The 21,038-nt window shown below is 45.4% G+C and overlaps 1 protein-coding gene and 1 long non-coding RNA gene across 3 annotated transcripts in view; one reads left to right on the forward strand and one right to left on the reverse strand.

Moving 5' to 3' along the window:
- The window catches only part of Chchd6 (coiled-coil-helix-coiled-coil-helix domain containing 6), a 211,628-nt gene that overhangs the window by 57,527 nt on the left and 133,063 nt on the right, over nucleotides 1–21,038 (reverse strand). The window contains exon 6 of one of the 2 annotated variants that reach the window (XM_031382525.1): nucleotides 13,907–15,159. The exons of the other annotated variant lie outside the window; for it this stretch is intronic. Within the exon in view, the coding sequence (XP_031238385.1) occupies nucleotides 15,067–15,159 (93 nt within the window). The 3' untranslated portion in view covers nucleotides 13,907–15,066. Of the gene's footprint in view, nucleotides 1–13,906; nucleotides 15,160–21,038 lie in introns of those variants that run through there. 2 annotated transcript variants of the gene reach the window in all.
- LOC116099240 lies at nucleotides 294–7,695 on the forward strand. The gene is made up of 3 exons (XR_004122174.1): nucleotides 294–474; nucleotides 560–722; nucleotides 7,593–7,695. It is a non-coding gene; the product is annotated as an uncharacterized LOC116099240 (long non-coding RNA).

The following is a 21,038-nucleotide window of genomic DNA, read 5'->3' on the forward strand; positions in this document are numbered from 1 at the left end:
GACAGGGTTTCTCTGTGTAGCCCTGGCTGTCCTGGAACTCACTCTGTAGACCAGGCTGGCCTCAAACGAATATGCACTGTAGGAGATAGGTAAGCATTGACTGCCACTTAACCTTATTTCTCAGTCTTCTACCTAGTAGATAGAGCCTGGGCCCATATAATCTGTAAGGTCATTGAGACCTGTCTATGAACTGTGACAAGTATCCCGAGTGTGCCTCCCTCCCCCATTATTACTTCCAGCTTACATCATACTAGGAATGTTAAAGCCTTATCAGCATTACCCCTTCCTGCTCCTCTTCACCCTCTTGCTTCCCAGGATGCCATGAGATGAGTAGACTCCTCTACTACATATTTTCACCATGGTGTGCTGTGCCACTCCAATTTCAAAGCAATAGGACTGAGTTGGGAGTGGGAAGAGACTTCTGAGACCAGGAGCCACAGTAAGCCTGTCCTCCTTACCAGCTTGCTATCTCAGGTATTTAGTCCCAAGGTGGAGAGTTGGGATGCTGTCCACTGGAAGGTCAGGAGCTTCAGCAGCTAACCCAGCTTTCCTCTTCCAGCCCACCTACTGCCTCATATGGCACAGTGTGCTGAACCATTCTATGCCTACATGTCTGCAAGTGCCAAGTGACACTCCAAACCTCAAATGCTCCATAAAGAAGGCCTCCCAAGTCCTTCATGTACCCTTACAGGTCCAACCATGCAGTCCACCTCACCTCAAAGGTAGTGTAACCTTTAAGACTTAATACTCCTATCATGTACACCTTCATAGCTATCCTGAATGTCAAGTCTAAGTGGCTACGTGTCCCACTTAAACACATCTTCTGGCCCTCACTGAGGAGGAAAGATTTGGAATAGGGTCTCTTCTGAGCCACTCTGGCCCTGCTCCAGAGCTTTGCCTGTATCTGCTCATCTTCCTTGCAGGTAGTGAGAGGCAGAGCAGGACCTGGGTAGGTCTCCAAGGCTGTTGAACCCAGGGACCTAAGGATGATCCTGTCTCTTCCAAAAAGGGCTGGGCGGGGTGGATGTTAAGGTCAACAAGGGCCCTACCTGAGGTGAGAAACTCTCTGCCAGAAAAGTGGCAGGGATTGAAGACAAACAGGTCATAAGTTTCACATATCCCTAGGGTATATGCTGAGCTCTGGCCCACAGATGGCCTCCCAGGCCCTCCAGTCCCAGAACCCAGGTGTGTTCTGGCATGATGATCATATGCACACTGAGTAGTGAACACTCAATGACCTGGCCCTGCTGGAGGAAACAGCAGCAGAGCAGATCATCTTCCCATTGTACACTTAGGGTTGGAATGTAATAACCAAACTACAATGGGGACATAGTCATCTCCTAGTTTCTTTCTTTGATGCTGGGGACCAAACTTGGGGCCTAATATATACTCAACATGGGTTCTGTCACTGAGCTACCACAGCTCCTTCCTGACTTTTGAACACATGGGCAAAAAGATCTCACTCACAGAGATCCTTTCCAATCACCTGCGAGTCCTCTTGTTTGAAACTGAAGGCTGAGCAAGCTATTAGTCCTGGAGAAGGCTAATGTGCTTCCATGCTGGCACACAGCTATACTTCTAAGGATGTCTGTTCATAGAAGAGCTTCATGGCTGGCTGCAGAGGTGTAGGTCTGAAGTCTCAGCAACTGAAAGTCTGAATCAGGAATGTTGCAAGTTCCAGGCCACGTACAACATGGTAGACCCTTCCTCAAAACAAAAAATGTAAGCCAAAGAAAATGACCTTGAAACAGAATGGGCCTTGGTTTGGTGATGCTTTTTGACTTAGGGTGGCAACAAGCACAACTGAACCTTACCATCATTGCCATCAGGCAGCCTCTTCAGCTCTGCTGCCCTCAGGTAAGGGGAGGCCTAGTCCCAGAACTGCTGAGGTACTTCTACTACTGTGCCTTTTCTCTGCCTCTCCCGGGCATTCAATCTAGGGACACCCACCCAGGCAGCCAGAGCCCATCTCTTTCTTCCCCTTTCCTCTTTCTAGGACTCCTGTGCTTCTTACCCTCTTAGAGTCTGGCTCTTTCTTCTGCTTCTCACGTAGGAATAGCACAGAGACCATGGCAGGGTGAAAGAGCATGCCAGCTCCCCCCAGTTTCATGGTCCACAAACAGTTCAGTAGCTTTTGCTTCTGTTTAAAGGAAAGAGACTTTCTGCCACAAATGCATTCTGAACAAATGCATTCTAAAACAAACAAACAAACAAACAAAAACAAAAACAAAAAACAAAACAAAACAAAACAAAAAAACCCTGTTGACTCAAAACAGTTTTTAAAACCAAGATTTCACTGGCTTTGAGATACATGTCCCTGAATCACTCTCTACTGAGGTGCTCTATCTTCAAATGGGTGCAGTTCAGCATGAGGCATCCTGAAACCCTATCAAACTGGGGCGCAAGTTCTCTTAGAAGAGAAAGGGAAGAAAAAGGAATATGGGAATTGTTAAGGAGTCAGGAAAGCCAAGAACACTCAGCATTCTTTATATCTGAACCAAACAAGCAACAGCTTCTCTCTGGAAACAAAGTGTGCAGTATTCAAGGCTACGATAAGCCCAGGTGACCACAGTCCTAGGCACCATCTATCTGTGCCATGCCTCTCCTTCTTGCTCTCCCACCCTCTGGGTGGTGAGGGTGCCATGCTGCTTCCGGGAATGGGCTCTCTGTCTACTGGACCCAGTCACTAGGCATGTCCTGTAGCCAGTTTCAGTAACAAGAGGACTGCTTACCATGTATATTTCTAGTCCATGCACTAAAGAAACAAAGTCAGCAAGTATGAGGAGTTAGGCTCTTCAAGACACTCCAAGAGCCAGCCCACAAGAAACCAATTGAGTGATGTGTGAAACATGCCCTTAAAGCCCACTGATGTTACAAACCTAACTTTTCAAAATTGGAAATGAAAGATGGGATACTGTATGGGTCCTTTGTATTCAGTTGCTAGAGGGCAAGAACTGAAGACTGACTGACTGACTTCCTTTCTTCCTTCCTTCCCTCCTTTCTTTCTAAGCCACTTGAACACTCTCTTATCATCTTATCCCTGTGCCCCTCTCATGGACTCTTCCCTTTCCTGGCTGCTGGCCATTCTCAGGAGAACAGAAAAGGCACTAGTTTCTCTCCTTCATGGGACAGCTTTTCTTCATGGTTTGTCAACTCCTACCAATTCCAATTTCTAATTTTAGAACAATTTTAAAATGTTGGTAGATAGTGGGATTTTGGGGGATAATATAGTTCACTGTGTATGCTGTGCAATTTATTAGCTGAGTTAAAAATAATTCTCTTCTGTTATTGCCAAAATTACCAATATTAAGCACACAAAAGGTTCTAGCCTAATATGTATTCAAGGCTCTAAGACTCTCCCAGCAAGAGAGACTGCTGGGTAGTCCCTACTACAGGACAGGGGAAGACACCTGTACTACTCTTAAGCCTTTCCTGCTTTTGGAATCTGGCCATAGCACTGGCCTTGGAGGAAGCTAGACTCAAATCCTCCCATTCTCCCTAGCCTCTATTAGTATCTAGTACCCATCACAGTTAAAAAGACAAAAGAAAAACTTGTTACAAAGAAAAGTAACAGACTCAAGTATTTTGCTTTTTCTAAAAAACCAAAGAGCAGATGATCCAAGCCCTGAACTATGCAATTGAGAACAGGAACTAAATCTGCAGCCCCAAGTGCATATTTGCTCTCCCGGCTGTGCAAAGGCAAACAGGAAATGTCACTGAACTGAGAAAACCAAGAGGTTTTTTAACATAATCCTAACGTTTGGGGGCTTTGAAAAGGTATTTTCTAAAAGGTTCCATTTTCATATCCACAAATACAGCCCAGCATATGCAAAGACATCTAAGAAGCATTACTAACTCATAAATAAAACAGGACTGGGATGAGAAGCTACAGCCTACAGCCCTCTTGTATGTTTGACCTTGTTATGCAGCTAATGTGTCAGGAACTGTGAGCCTAAAGGTAGAGGGGACAGTATGGCTGACACACCTGTCTGCAGGTGAGGAGAGAGCCTCAGGAGACTGTCTGTCCTCATGAGCAGCCTTTGAAGCATGGGCTTTGAGTGAAGGCACCAGACTCAGGAATCTTGGGCTCCTACAAGGTGCTGTTCAAACTGTTCTTGTATAAATGGAAGTAACTTATCTTCCCTACAGATGATTGTAAGGAATACAAAAGATCATTTATAATATGTGTCTAATATGGGGCCCGGCCTCAGTAGGTATTGAGTGGATTATAGCTGTCATGATTATAATTATCAATACTGATTGGTGAAAGAAAGTCATTCATGACAGAATGAATCAAAGAGGGAGGCCAGGCCTCCAGGTGGGGAGGGAAGGACTTTCAATTAGTACCACAGCTATCACACAGCACTTTACTCCTGGTATTTGGCACTCTCCTTCTCTATCCTGACAACAGCTCTAAGACATCAAATCTGGATGCTTACTCTTGGCTCAGAGGGTCGAGGTACCCATATATCTTCACACGTGCCCACTAGCTAAAAAGATGCAGGGCTGGGAGACAAATCCAGGCTGGTGCCTAGGAGTTTGCACTTTCCACTGTTCCATACTGTCTCCTGTGGGAGTGGCTGTGTCACAGTCCTTTCAGTTCCCTGCAAACCCAGAAGCTTGGGCAGAAGGTATGACATACTCAGACTCTACCTAGACAGGTCCCTGCCTTCTTGTGAAGGTGGGCTGGTAGCTAGCTACGGATAAAGGGGTAGCTAGGGACATGAGAGGCAGGAGAAACAGGTTCCAAAGGTAGCATTCTACACTGTTCAGGACTGAAGCTCCACCATGGGCCACATTTGAAGCCCCTTGGGAATCTGTCTGACCTAGTCATATGTCACCACAGGTATCTTATCAGCCAGTCACACCCCAGGTCATCCCACAGGAGAGGCCACCATTCATACTCTGTCCCTCAGAATAGACTGCTCTTCTTGAGATGTTTGTCATAGTGCTCCCAAAGCTGGTAGCACAGCCTTCAGAACCAACTGCATAGATAAATGATGAATAAATTCAGGGATACACACCCAGCCCCACTATTAATTGATGAAAATCCCAAGAAGACCTGAGATGTTTTGCCAATCAAACTGGCCAAGATGAAAGGCCTGCTATACCAGGCACAGTGCTTGCGGCTATCATGGCACATCTACGCAGCCTTCCCAGAGGCGTTGCTGTGATATGCACTGGCATGGTTAATGAGCACACTGTCTTGAGGAAGCAGATAGAGTACAGAGATATAGATTAAAGAGATTCTACAGCTGTACTGTTTATAACAGGAAAAAACCCTAGTAACCACCATGGAGGGAGTGCGTAGTAAATAAATTATGGTGTACCCTAAGAAGAAATGAGAAATGCTGCACATATTGCCAATGAGAGATGTCCAGGATAGGATACCAAATCAAAATATCTGGGTGCAAAACATCTACTCCTATTTATATAAAAGTAAGAAATATACTCTTAAATAGAAATATCAGGAGTCTGGTGAAACACAGCAACTTGGAAAATATCCAAATGTGGCAAACATGATGGCCTGTGATGCTAAGCACTTCCTATAGAAGGGAAGCCTGGGCTGCCTTCAGCATACCACTCCTCCAGGCATTACTTCCCCTGTGGACTACTGAGTAGCTGACAATATATACAGGCATCTCCCAGCACACAGCCTGGGAACAGTAAGCCAGGAGGACAGACCGGCTAGAAAGAGGAAAAGGAATGACTGACATGTGGCTGCACCTTGGGTAAGTAAGCCTTGACTGGACTACTTCCTGCCGGTCAGCTGTTCTTGTGTACCAGAGCCAGGTGCACAGGATAAGCCTGCATGCAGGCCGATGAAGCCTCTGCTCACCAGAGATGGCTAGAACAGCTCATTTTAGACTTTGGGGTGACCCACCTCTATATCTATGTGCCAGTTTGTTTTATGTCAACTTGACACAAGCTAGAGTTATCTGAAAGGAGAGACCCTCAATTGAGAAAATGCCTCCATAAGATCTGGCCTGGCTTCTATGAGAAAGCAGGCTGAGGAAGCCATTATGAGCAAACTAGTAAGTAGCACCTCTCCATGGCCTCTGCCATGCTCCTGGGCCTCCAGGTTCCTTCCCTGTTTGAGTTCCTATCCTGGCTTCCTTTAATGATGGACTACAATGCAGAAGTATAAGCTGAAGTAAATAATTTCCTCCCCAACTTGTTTTTGGCCATGATGTTTCATCACAATAACCCTAACTAGGACAATCCATGATGACCAGGTCATAGGCAGGTGTATCATCTTTCCTGGTGTGGCTTGGGTTCACCTGCTTCATGTCTTCTGGGGACATCGATCCTCCATGGACTCTCCTGAAGCAATGGCACAGTGGGGCCAAGCATTCACTTTAAGGCTTGTCATCCTAGAGGGCTGCTTTCCTCACTGGAGCCATAAGAATTGAGAATGATTAGGATGGAGACAAGACCAGGAAATAGAAGGGACCTAGAGTTCTGCAGTCACTACTTGGGGAGGTCCAACACCACCTTCAGATCACAGATGCATCTTTCAACACACATAGTAGGAGCCAACCCCAGGATCCTCTGCCCTACCCCAACATCACTGCTACTGCTCAGAGTACCCATTTCCCTTTCCTCAGCACTCACTCTGGGTCTCTAAATTGCTGTTTTTACAGTGATTTCATGATTTGTCAACTTGCAATATAAGAGATGAATTTCCTATGATGGGCAGTAAGGGTTCACTCTCTATGCCTCTTCCCACAGAAATGTGGCTTGCACACTTCTATGAAGATGATATCCGCTATTGTGACAACATATTGTCCATTGCTGAGCCACTCTGTGCCATAATTGCATCCTTTTCCCCACAATGAAAATCCCTGCATTTAAAGATCTATTTTCTTCAGACCTAGCTCTGCTTCTTCAGTTCTCTCAAGCAGCTCTCTGTTGTTCGGCAGCCGCCTAGCTCTCCAGCCTTGGCCAGCAGTGCTCCTGCCTCAGAGCCCAAGGCAACTCTCTGCCTGCAGCCTGGCACCTGTCTGGGCATCTCTTTAACACAGCTCCTGCTACAGAACCTTTCCCTAGTTCTTGTTTGTCCTCAGTACAGCTTCTGCATCCTCCTAATCAAGGTGCAAGGATATAGAAATTTTGAACTGTTTCTGTTCTCATATTCAATTAGCAATTTGGTTGAATAGAAGATTGTAAGATTGAAGCCACAGCTGAGTACTTGATGGCTCCTCTGTTCCTTCCCTCTGCACTTAGTCTTTTGCCTAGGATCCTTACATCTCAGTTCCCTAGGAGGGCCTATCGCCCATCTGAAGAGATGCCAGGATGAGGGCAAGACACCCCTCTAACCTAGGCCTTCACCTGTGGCTGTAGTTCAGAGACTGGGTCCCATTACTCCTGTGAGGACTCAAGCCACTACTGTCTCCAGGCTCCTTCCATACCTGTCTTCTAGGAGGGCTGCAGCATGGTGGTACTCCTGGACCCTGCATCCTGGAGCATGGTAGGTTACAGATGTCAGCTTCTTGTTTTGTTGTGTGTTTCAAATAACAAAGTAGAGGTGAGTCACTAGGGATAAGTCTTTGAAGAAACTCCCTGAACATTTTTTTCTTTTTTTAATTAAGAAGGTGATGGCTGCAAGCTCCCACCACCAGAATGGACCTACCCAGCTGCCACACCCCATGGAATGTACTGCCTGCGAGCCAAAATAAATCTGAAGTATTTTGTCACAATGCTGTAGAAAATAATTAATTTATTTTGTATCCTTTTTCATTTTCAGGTGAGAACTTCTTTGGGTTTTCACTGTCAGCTTCTGGAATCAGAGGCAACACTGCACTCCTTGGGTTTGTCTCAGCCATCTGAGGGCAGTGGGTTTCCTGCTGACCCTAAAGGTGAAAGCATGTCCCTGTGCAGGGCAGAATGCCCCTCTGTTATTGGGTGTTGAAGGGGACTCCAGTGCCACAGCTCCAAGTGGTTCCCGGTGGGGGAAGGGAATAGATCCTGGATACTGTTGTGGTATCATATCCCCTGCTGATGTGGGCCAGGTAACAGCCCTAAGTGGAGAATAGAGTCCGATTCATAGGACAAAGCATTCTCAGCCCCTAGATTACCACCTGGGGACAGGAGATGTCAGCTCTGTAGGATGGAGTGGCTCCTGCCACTTAATGTCCTCCCTGCTCCCATCCCTTACTGTTGCTACTGGGCCCACCTCCTCTCAATCCAAAGGAGCATGGAAGCCTGACATGTGATACTATACCAGAGCTGGGAGATGCTGGGCCTCAGGCCCATGCTCAATCTTGGGTCTCTAGTTAGCCAGAATTGCTCCATCTCTTTCCGAGCACTGCTTTGACTGCCCAGAAACACTTTTAGGGTTCATAGTTGTTCTTGGAAAAAGTGGGGAGAAATTAGTCTAGTCATCTTGCCTTGACCAAAAGCCTACTGATGTTCCTTTCACAGGGTCATGGTGTATCCTTGAAACACAGGAAGATATTTATTTCTGTTCAAACTTACTTCCCCTATCTTTGTTGATCTATGTTTTCTTTGTCTCACTATGTAGCCTAGGCTAGCCTGGCTCAGCCTCCCAAAGGCTAGGGTTTCAGATGTGTGCCACTGCAACGAGCTATTGATGTAATTTTAATGTATTTTTAATTCATTGATAATTTCACACATATGCACACACATATGAATCTCATTTTCACCCTCTACTAATTTATCTCACTGTACCTTCTGCTGAAACCCTACTTTCTAACAAGTACCCCTACTTGATGTCACGTTATGTGTGTTTGTGTGGGTGTGTATGCGTGTGTCCCTGAGTTTAGTCAGTGTTACCTGTTGGGATATAGAGGGAGGTTATTTACAGATGATATAATTTTTGAGTAAAGAAAACAATATGGTTCAAAATTCAAAGTACATATAAAATCTCTAGTCAGACAAGTGCCCCGCCCCCATGTCTTCCTCTTACTCCGCTTCAGCCTTGTTGGTAAAATATCAGCTCATGCCTATTCTTCCTGCACTTCTTTGTGAAAAATAAGCAGGTTCATACCTTTGTATCCTTGCTGCCCTTGTTTTAGCAGAGGCCTGAGAGTCTGTTAGCAGGTGATGAGTCACACGCCAGAGACTCTAGTTCTCACAACTTGGAAGCTTCTCCTGTCAGCACCCTCGGAGGCCACCTTCCACATAAACCCTTCTCCTCCATTCTGCTCATACTCTTCAGTCTGTCTGACTGTCCCCTGACCGCTGCCATCCTCTTCTGATGTTACTGATACAGGGTGTTTTTTCCCCAGACTTGCCTCATAATTTCAGTCATTTACATGTATGAGTCTGTTCGACAGAAACAAGGAATCTGCATCCTAATGCAGTATCTATTGGGGTTGGCTGGGAAGAGTTTTCAGTGACTCCCATTCCAGTCCACTGACAGGCGTGGCCAGAGGGTGCACACACTGAGTGCTGGTGTGATGTGCTGCTTAGATCAGATGCTCAGGAGGAAAGTGAGATAGTTTCCACAGGACATAGTCGATAAAACATAAAACATTAACAATTAGACTTTACCACTTTTTAAAATGTCACAAAATAGAAATGATACTGAACACTGTCATAGTACTGGCAGGCTGCTCTGTTACCTCATACCCAGTTCACAGGAACAGGCAAACATCCCTGGAGGTTTGGAATTAACTCAGCTTCTTCTTACTGGAGGCAACACCCTTTATACTAGCTTTTTCCTGGCTCCTCTGAACAAGCCAGTCCTCTTTCCCATTCCCTTCCTTCTCAGCACAGCCTCAGCGCAGGGATGGGGAGACCCTTCCTTGTTCACTGAGTTCACACAACAGGCATTTCTTGAGTATTTCCTGAGCTGCAGGCTGTAAGAGCTAATACTTATGAAATGCTTGCACAGTGTGCCACACACAAGAGTGCAGTAAATATCAGTCTTTATTCTAGACAGGCAAAGTCACTGGCTGATATCCAAGAAGCACCAGCAAACTAGCAGATTCTACATTCTAGCTTCTTATTTTGCCAGAAGCTGGTGTTCTCATTAGATGCCATTAGAACAGCAAAGAAACTTGCCAAGGCTGACCGTTTCAACAAGCGACAATGAAGTGACCTACATTCCTCCAGGGAGCTACAGGAAGCGCAGGCGCCTACAGGTTTTCAGACAGTACTCCTTAGGGAGAGTCTGTGATAGCAGAGGAACTTATAATATTCCCGATCATCTCAGAAAGAAACAAAACAGTGTGCTGCTTCTAAGAAGCCCTTTCACATAAGCCCCTTTGAAACAGGTTCTCTATGTAACAACTCTGGCTGTTGTCCTGGAACTCCTGGAACTTACTCTGTAGACCATACTGGCCTCAAACTCATAGAGAGCTGCCTGCCTCTGCCTCTCTAGTGCTAGGATTAAAGGTGTGTGCCACTGGGGGCTCTTCCAGAAGTCCTGAGTTCAATTCCCAGCAACCACATGGTGGCTCACAACCATCTGTTATGGGTTCTGAAACCCTCTTCTGGCGTGTCTGAAGACAGCGACAGTGTACTCATATACTTAAATAAAAAATTCTTTTAAAAAAAAGGGGGAAGGGATTGCTTGGTTCCATCCGGTTCTTAAAGCTTATTTAAGGTTGTTTCACTGTGAACACTTGAACCAATTTGAGAGTATGATAAAATTGTAGGAAATTTATTTTGCAAATAAATTTTTATGATAAATGGCAATGCAAATGGAATGAATCCCACAGGCACTCAAGAGGGTCATCCCAAAGATGAGCCAGATGTACTTGTGACTAACTTTTCCCAGGTGACATGAGAGCAGTCTAAAGGGGCCATGATTGAGCCAGGATGCAGAATAATTAGAACGAGGCATCCAACTCTGTTGGCTGCTGGGTCACTTCCCATTTTTAATGGCTCAAATTCCTGCCACTGCAATATAAAAATCATAGTTCAACAGTGGAAGCAAAACCACAGACTTCATATCAGCCAGTACTATGTTTAAACTCTATGTTCACCATCTACTAAGCAACTCTGTGTACCATAGCCCCAAGTTCTTCCATACAATGGGAATAGCTGCATACACTCAGAAGACTGTGGCAACTAGAGATAAAGCCCCTGGTAAATGCCCAGTACTGAGACATGCCACAGATGGAAGCTGGAGAAGGTTCTTTACATGCCGGCCTAAAAGGAGGCCACAAGAGAAACCTTCCGCCCTGCCTGCTCCAGGTGATGCTTAGGCAGGCCTGCAGAGGCCTCAGAAACAGCATGAACCAGCAGCTCTTATCACTGCACTGCAGCAGACCTGACTCTGGATTAGGTTCCCCTGGCTAGCCAACCCAAACCAAGTCCTGGCAGAAATGGCACCTCATGGTGTCCTAAGCAAGGGACACCCACAGGCCAAGGGAAGACACCCTTTCTGTCATCAGAGACTGTCGTCTCCCTTCATCTGCTCCTTCTGAGCACACCCTGCTGGTATCTGTGAAGCATATCCTGAATAATGAGCTACAATGAGGCAACAAACAAAGTAAGGCACAGAGATTTCAGGGGATAGCAAAGGACTAACAGGGAAGTCAGGCATGGGACCATCACCCCAGTGCATCCCAGCAAATGATCCTGTGGTCTGTCTCTCTTAGCTCCCCCATTCTTTCACCCAGAGAAGGTTCTTCAGAAGGCTTATGACTGAGTGATTCTCCTGCCTCAGTGTTTCCAGTTATGGGCATGTGTCATCATGCCTGGTAAAGCCTATCTAGCCTTTACCAAACACCTCAGGCTGATGAGGTATTAAAAGCTGCTCTGGCACCATTGCTGGTCTCGAGCCATCCAGCTCGGTAACATGGGCTCTTCCTGGTGGGAAGCAATACCCTTGGTCCCTTACTAGCTAAACACAGCACCATTTCCTTAGCTGTCTCCAGCTGTTACTAAGCATCCCCCGGAGTTGCAAACATTCCAGGGGGAAGACTACACTCTGTGAGGGCAAGAGTTCAAACATGCAAACAAACACTCCTGAGAAATAAAATGAATGTTCTTAAAAGAAAGGAGGAGCTTGTGAACTGTCCCCACCCCCTGAAGATCATGACACCTACTGATTGTAGCTCACAGGGTGAGATAGACACAGGGCCCAGTGGAACAGACCAGTTTGTAGGAAGGGAGTTCAAGAGTTCCATATACTTCTAGGAGAGGCCTTAGGGGCCTAGATCTGACCTCGTAGTTACTTTCCTAGAAATACCTGCTTCCAATGGAAAGCAGAGAATTGACATTAAGGAATGGTCCAGGCATGTAAGGAAAGGGTCAGGAGAACCGATGCCTGTAAAGCTGGGCCTTAAAAAAAAAAAAAAAAAAAAAAGAAAGGGGGTGGGGTGGGGAAGCTTTTAAAACTGGATTAGGAGTGATAAGAGCAGGAAGGGTTGGACTCATATTGGGGTGAAAGGTGGTCAGTTAGCAAGATGGAAAGAAAGAACTCCTAAACTCCCTCTGCTATCAAAGAGAACAATCTCCTGACTGAGACTGAATCAAGCACTGATATGAGGGAATTGAAACTCAAGGCAGGAGAGATTGCAAGAGAACATTCAGTCACACTAAATGAATTCAAATCTCCCCATCCAGATGCATCCAGCCTCAGCTTGGATTCACTCACAGGAGAGACTTTGGTGCTGCACACTCCTGAGGATTCAGAGTAAATGGGAAGATGCCCAAGACAAGCAATGTCCAATTTATCAAAGGGGAAAAGGACAGAGCATCACAAATGACAGATAGGAGAGCAAATGTAGGATGTCAGATATTGCCTAGCCCAGAGCCATTCCCCTGCCTTTTGTTTTCACATATTCTAATGAGAGACTGGAGGGTCATGAGTTCCAGACAAAAATGAGGGTGAAGAGTTGTTCTATCCAATTCTTGACACAACACACATGGCCAGATGGTAGCAGGGACTCAGTGACTCTGTAACAATTTCGTCACTCTTCAGGGTGGAAGTAGAACAACTGGCCACCACTGTGCCCTGGAAAGCAATTTGGTTTCATGTAAACCACAGCAATTGTCTATCAATAAGATGAACTGAACCCATGAGCACAGAAGGAAAGGAAAGGAGACTGTTGGTTACCTAACTACATCCTGGCAGGCCTGGCCACCTCATGTCCTCAGTTCCCTAAGAACAAGAACTCTAATCTCAGCAGAGGTGATTCACTGACATAAGGTCAGTTAGCCAGAGCCAGGGCAGAAGTCAGATCTGTGTGAGGCTATGGATTCCATCAGTGATAATCACCTACGGGGAGATATAACAGGAGATTTGTAGCATCGGTAAGAGCTCTTATACACAAGCACTTTTAAGACAGGACCAGAGTTTCAAATCAAGAAATGGAACTATGTAACTACTAATAAATATGATTTAAAAATAATCATAACAAAAAGAGTAAAAATGGAGAAGGAAGAACATTTAAATTTAATCACAAAACAGATAGATCACCAATATCTAGCTGCCCAAACAGCCAGTCATCCCAGCTATACAGGACGCTGAGGTGGAAGGATCATTTGAGCCGACCCTGGGCAAAAGTGACTCTGTAAATCATAAGTAAATAGCTGGGTGGTGGTGGCGCACGCCTTTAATCCCAGCACTTGGGAGGCAGAGGCAGGTGGATTTCTGAGTTCGAGGCCAGCCTGGTCTACGAAGTGAGTTCCAGGACAGCCAGAGCTATACAGAAAAACCCTGTCTCGAAAAAACAAACAAACAAAGAAAACAACAACAAAAAAAACCCCATAAGTAAATAAATTAAATAAATCCCACAAAGAGTATCTATGAATAAACATACCAGGAAAAATGAATTTTTCTAACAATAAATATTTTAATCACTCATTAATAAACATATCATTTTTAAAAGGTCTACAAATCAATTAAAAAACACAAATGACCTAACAGAAAATGTCTGGCTGATATAAAGAGGCTATTCCCCAAAACAAAAATATGGAATCAAAATAGTGTTTCTAAAAAGATGTTTATTTATGTTGATAACTGTAAAATGTAGTCATTCTTACAAGAGATCAGATGCTGCAATGGCACAAACATGGGGGAGCAACCTAAAAAATCTTTTCACTGGAATATATTCCTGAAGAGAATCTAGGGATAACCATTAAAACCAATTGTGACAGAGATGATAACCTTCCATGTCAATAACAGGAAACCACCAAATAAACATAAGAGATTCCCATCATGCACTTGTCAAAAGAACAAGTGAGATTGATGTGCAGAGAAAGCTGGTATGTAAAGTTTTCCAAGACATATTGTTATATTCAAGCTACAAAATAAGTTGCAAAATAAATTGCAACCCTATTTGTGAGCATCTATGCCTGTACTGTTGCAGTAAGGCACCCAGCAGAGAAAGTATTTGCAGAAAGCTACCCCAGAGTTGGATCTGCAGCCAGCCATGTTTTCCATGCTTTCTGCAAACAAGCATTATATCTATAATTCATTTAAAAGGTGACGAGGAAAATATCACACACATAAAGTCAGGGGAGACCAGCATTGTCACACACCTGCAGTGGAGGATGAGCTGCATCAGCCTCTCCTGTATGCATCACCCCTGTCCCTGGAGATGTATAGAACTCATGACCCAGAAATTTTAAGTCTACATATGCATTTTTCTGGAAAACTAGTGCCAGAAAGACCTAGAACAAGACAGTGTACTGATAGGTAACTAGTTAATTAAGGCATGGACAAGGGGCAGGGAGCTGCTAGGTAGACTGAGATAAACTGGATATGAAAGGCTGATGGCAGAACCAACAACTGAAGGACACTGGGAAGCATGTGTACTTATGGTCCCATTTCTGCAATTACTGAAGCATTACCCTGGTCTGGCTGGGTAAGTGAGCACTGAGGTGAACAACTGTCACTTTTTTAAAGGACAGGATGAGCTAGTTAATTTCCTTTTATTCTTTATGCTTATCTGTATTTTCTGTTTTTTTCTTCTATCTATGGACATATATTATTTAAGAAATAAACAACAGACAATTTAAGGAAAAGGCAATGTTACTCCATGGCTGGGTAAGCTCCAAGCAGATGGCCCAGTAATTCCTATGACACACATACTCAAGCAGAGTTTGGGGACTGAGAAGGCAGCAAAGAGCACCCAGTGCCATTCAGAGAATACTCTCCATTTCAGGTCCACACAGGCCTGGCTGCGTATACTGCTGTATGCTGACCTCTGGGTATTTCAGGCAGAGCTCTGAACACTGGGGACAAAAAAGGGGAGGGGGAAAAAGTTAGTTAGGTGAGCCCATGACAGGGAACAGCTCTGTTGGGATAGCAGGCACATGTAGGCAGCACAGGGAGTGGTAGGAAGGGGCTTCCAGAACAGGCAATTCTTGTCAGGCTAGGAAGGGCCTAGAGACACAAGCCCAACCCAAACCAAAGTCTTGCAGCCTAGGCTGAGGAATCTTGGCCTTGTTCTGATTTGCAGTGGAAAGACAATGAAAAACACCAGAAAATCTTGCTGCACAAGTAGACGCTGGATCATGGGTGGAGTCCAGAAAAAAAGTACAATAGTGTGAAGGAAAGCAGTGGCTTCAGTTCATGTAAAAGACTTTACCAGGCTGCCATGATGGAGGGAGGGTGAAGGTGGGCCAGGAAGTACTAGCTCAGTGATATGAGGACACAGTCCCCAGCACTAGGTCACAGGATACTAAATCCCATGTCAGGGGGAACCTTTTTGGCCTCCCACTACCACACCAGCAGGGAACACTAAGGGGTTCACATGGTCAAATCCAGCTGATCTTGGCCTGTGAGGGGAGTGCTAAAAAGGAAAAAGTGGAAACAGTCCTAGAGTAGCTAGCTACTGAAAACTATTTAACAAAATCCTCTCCAACTGGAATGGGTGACAACTTGCACATGTGATGAAAAGCCACTCCTGGCTCTCCAACCTGTAAGTGTCCATTTAGGAGACTTAATATGCTGCAGGGACCAACACACAATGCATGTGAGCAGGAGCACTGCACATTATGGCTACTTCAGGAATGCACAGAAACCACTCCAAGTTACTGACTGAGTCGGGGTGAAAAGGACTCTAGCAACACTAAAGAGCACACAACACAATCAGTAGTAGCCAGCAGCAGTTTGGCCACAGGGCTAGCCTTTGACGTGGGTGGCAACTCCCTTTCCTAACAGGCTCTCCCAGCATTTAACTTCACTTCTCTGGCTCAGGTTCCATGCACTGAAGGAGGAAAAAAATGGAACAAGCCATTGTCATGAAAAAGCCTAAAGTATATGACCATGACCATGGGCTTTAGAACTATGAATCAACTGTAATGTGACTGTTGGATAAAGACTTATACCCCAAACAAATAGAAATCCAAATATCCTAGAAGGTGGTATTTTTGGGAAAAAAAAGTCAAAGGAATTAATGTCTATCCCCTGAGGTAAGATGAGGACATTATAGTTGCATAAGAATACATTTTTGAGATTTACGTGAAGTACCTGGGTAGAAAGTCCATGGCTGCTGGAAATTGGCATTAAGGTGCTTAAGCAAAGAACAATACGGTAAGGCAGAAGCAACCATGCCATGGGGAGGGGTGCTTGCAGTACTCCTGTGTGCTCAGGAACCTTCCCCAGAAAGTGTTGACTTGAGCCCTGCAGATGCTAAGTATTGATTCCCTGAATTCAGGTGGCCAGGGCCTCAGGGCAGCAAACTAACTGCTATCTGTGATTTCACTCAACTTGTGGTATCACTGCTGTGGATGGCCATGCCAGTTCTCTGCCCTGTAGGCTGGTGAGAGTTTCCACTTCCTGGACTTGTTTGAGGATGGAACAAAAGGAATGAGAATGAATCACTCATAACATACCTGGTGCTTTCCCAGCAAGCATTGCAGCCAGGTCAGCAGTCACTGTTGTCATCTGGTTGAGTAGCTGGGTATAGTACAAGATGGTGCCATTTTTTAAATATTTCCCACAACAGAGTGGGTGGTACGGAGGTGCAAGTAGTAGAAGTAAAGGTGGAACAGAGGTAGAAGCACAGAGATAGAGGTAGAGGAGGTATGTATTCATGCTGGACTGGTAGTGGACCCGATGGTAGAAGTGAAGATAGAGGTGGACATGGTGCATGAACACATAAATGAGGTTGAAGGTTGAGGAGGTAGAGGAGTAGATATGCTGAAAATGGAAGTGATAGAGGAGAGGAAGATGGTAGCGGTGGTGGTGGAAGTAAAGGAGGCATAGGTGGTGGATGATGTGGAGGTAAGGTGGAATGAGTGGAAGGTGGAGATGGTGAAGATGGAGCTGATAGAGGTAGAGTTGAAAAGGAGGTAGAGGAGATAGAGTGGTGGAGATAGTGAAGATGGAAGTGATGTTGGTAGAGGCAGAGACAGTGGAGATAAAGATGGACCAGTTGGTGGAAATCAAGGAGGTTGTAATAGAGATGGTGAGATGGTGCAGGAAGTGATAGAAATGGTGGAAGTGATGGGGTGATAGGGTAGAGGTAGGTGTAAAGATGATGGAAGAGATGATGGAGGAGATGGAGGTAGCAAAGGTGGTAGAGGCAGAGGTAGAGGAGGTGGTGGTAGAGTTGTTGGAGATGATGGAGATGGTGGTAGTGGAGGTGGAGATGGTAGACATGATGAAGAGATGGAGGCAGTGGAGGTAGAGGTCATGGTGGAGATGATGAAGATGATGGAGGTAGAGGTGGGATGCCAATCTTGAATGCCTACTGAGACAGGTTATGGTTTGAATATGAACTGTCCTCCACAGACCTACTTGCTTGAATATTTGGTCCCCACATGGTAGGACCATTTTGGAAAGTTGTGAAATCTTTGACACAAAAGTCTTAGTTGACAGACAATGGCAATAAGAATCACTATGAGTGTTATAGCCCCGCCCTGCTTCTACTTCATCTCTGCTCTGTGGCTTGCCAAGATGTCAGCAAGTTGTGCCACAACCTCCTACCACTGTGCCTTCCTTCCCCACCATATATGAGTTATAAGCCAGGAGTCATTAATCCTCCCCTAAGTTGTTTATGAAAGTTGTTTCACAGCAAGGAGAAACATATTTAACATGACTAGTGTAAGACAGCATCTAACTCCATAGACTGGGAGCTTAACACTCTCCCCACACTACAATGGAAAAACTAGAGGGCTAATAGACTGAGACATGGAAACAGGAGTCCCTGCTATGTGAGGACAACAGCAGTACACTGTTCTGTTATCCCTAGCTGTGATCACTGATGGTGGCTTCAGCTGATGCAAGGATACACAGCAATGGGCTCTATGCCATGTGTTCATTATGTAACCTGTAACCAAAGCGAATAATGATGTCCTTGTAAAAATGTGGACTCCCAACAGTCTTATGTGACTGTAAACTCCACAAGGCTTCAAGTGGTGTTGAAAACCCAGCACTTGATACTATACTGTGTGGTTCTTAAGCCACTCAAGTGCAGGGCTATTTTCTCACATACCAGAGAAAGGACTCAGGGCACAGGTTCCCAGCTCCACTGCATCTTCTGTCTCTCTGGTGCTCAGGCATTTCTAAACAATGTGCTAATCCATTCCCACTCACAGCTCATGAGAACATACAAACGTGAGGTGCTGTGAGCAGAACAAGGCACCAGTGGAGCAGCAGGCAGACAAATGCTCTGTCTCCCAGCCCAGTACTGAGGTAAAAGATTTCTGGCTTCAGATTTTTTCAGATGCCTCCTTTGGGCTAGGAGCAGTAAGGTCACTGGGTGACACATGTCCTCACCTGCTCTGGAGGTAGGTTCCTGTCCCTGTGGCTGATGTTCCCACTTGCCACTGTTTTAATTTCAGATCACTCTGCTGTCCTGCCTCTGTATCCCCACTCTGGCTTCATCTCTCTCAAGGCTTCCCTCAGGAGTCCTTGTCACTTGTTTCATCTCTACAAAAGTGCTCTGCTCTGCATCTCAGTGGCATCTCTGGACCATAACACAAGGTAGGCCTCCTGTACTCAACAGAGGTGTCTAATGGACATGTCTGTGCAGCTGTTCTTACAGCAACAACAAGCTTACTCACCATGTGGCCTGAAATCTTCACTCCTAAAGAACCTGTGGCCATTTGTTGGCATGCCCACTTCTGACTCTGGATTAGCTTTTGTTAGACCCTTTCCAAAAGGTGATAGGAGTGTTCCTTTTTGATATACAGGTTTTTCACTCCTTTCTCAACCACCAATATATTCTTGATGAAACTTCTTAAAAACAGAGCCAGCCCTTTCCTCCTCACATGCTTACCTCACCCCTATAAAGCCCAATGTTAGCTTCTCTTGAACTAATGAGAGAACTGATGAGGAGAACTGATGAGGCTCCCTGGGTGTGGCTCACAAGTCCTGCTACACAGGCTTTCTTGGGTCTATGCTCTCTGCCCCCACAGAATCCGGCCTGCTTCCCACATTCTCTTCCAAGCTGATATAGAGAGGCAGCATGGTGTGGTGAAAGGAGCAGACTCCATCTATCAGCTGCACGGCTTCTGGCAGCTTGCTCAGCCTGTTTCTGAGTTCTTTCATTTGTAGAACACATGTAATATAATCTAGCTTGCAGGGCTGAAGCCAGGATCAGCGATAACTTATGAAAGGGCCCTGGCACATGGCATAAGTTCACAAAATCAGAGTGACTATTGTCTTGTTAGGATCCACTCTTCTTGCTCAACACTTCTCAATCATGTGCTGGACATTCTGCCTCATAAGCCCATGTCTAGAATTAAGCTCATCACTGTTCCCAAAAGCAGTAGCTCACATGACTTTCTTTCCTTAAATGGTACCATTATTCTCCCAGGCTTTCAAGCTCAAATCTCTCTCCAGCTTTCAGGCCTTATAGCCTTTAAAACTATCTAAGGCCACATGTTTCAGTGAGGTCCCTCAAAATCACATGCCAATTTCTATTCAGCCCCACCTCAGATGGCCTTTGTGTGGGGCACCTCTGCTGAGGCTGGGCCTCTACCTTTTAGGCTGCCATGGGCATCTTGATCATTCTCCAAACACTGCTTCCACTAAGCAGCCTTCTTGGCAAAGCTCCCTTCTTCCCCTCCAGAAACCCGAATGCATTTGTTTCCTGTTTATATGCACATACTTTCCTCTCTTTCCTCTGGAAAATATTTACTAAGCTCCTATTATATGCCCAACCCTGCATTCCTGGCCCCCACCGATGAATCACCCTTTCTGAATGACACTGATCAGGATTGTGCTCAACGGCTTTTATAGGAAGGAGGGAGAATGCCATAGACACTAGCATGGACTAGTCAACATTGTATGTACTGTGTGTGCTATGATCTGTGGGAGGGCCCCTGGCCCCAGGAAAAGGGACAAAGCAGCAGAAAGTATCAGGCATTCCCTGGTGGCATACCCTCCTCAGTGGCAGTCCCTTTTTTCCAAAGTCTAACATACTGACAGTTCAATCTTTCATAGGTCAGAGAGTGGATCTTGCCCAACCTATGCATCCTCTTCTAGTCAGGGCTTTACTGAGTGTGACCAGTGTCCCATCCCCATGCTACACATCTTCTTCCAGTCAGGCCATCTCCACTGTTAAGCTCTGTAACCCCGAGATCTGCTTTGCTGCTTTTATGCAGATAGATCACACACATCTCTTCCACACCTGGCCTCTTTTACTTCCATCACATGGTTTACAATCTTCATCACTGCTGTCTGCAGTGGCAGGCTGCTCATTCTTTCTGTTCACTGGACAGATGAATAGATTCCATGAATCTGGTCTGAGGCTTTCCTGAGCACTGCCCCACAGCTTCTTCTGGAGAATCTTTTATGTTACTTGGTATGTCCACACCTGGTTATAACAGACCAGGACCTCAGTTTTTCTGACATGGTTTTGTCAATGTATTCCCATGGCATTGTCTGAGACTTTCACTTGTTCTCACCTCTTTCATGGTGGCCCTTCTGCTTAGTGTACAATAGTTTCACCCTGTTGGTGAAGGTTACACCTCCATGGTGTGCACATGCTCACTAGTAAGTGAAAACATTGTGAATACACTGATCAACATCCCAAGAGGCAAGGATACCTGTACCTAGTCAGGCAGGTTTTGTGAGTGTGTTAGCAAGAAGGCTGATCAGGACTGTTTGGATCTGTTTATAGCCCTTCTTTATCAGAGGGAAAGGAGGAAGAAAGGAT

Source organism: Mastomys coucha, unplaced genomic scaffold, assembly GCF_008632895.1.
Source record: "Mastomys coucha isolate ucsf_1 unplaced genomic scaffold, UCSF_Mcou_1 pScaffold20, whole genome shotgun sequence".
Classification (NCBI taxonomy): domain Eukaryota; kingdom Metazoa; phylum Chordata; class Mammalia; order Rodentia; family Muridae; genus Mastomys; species Mastomys coucha.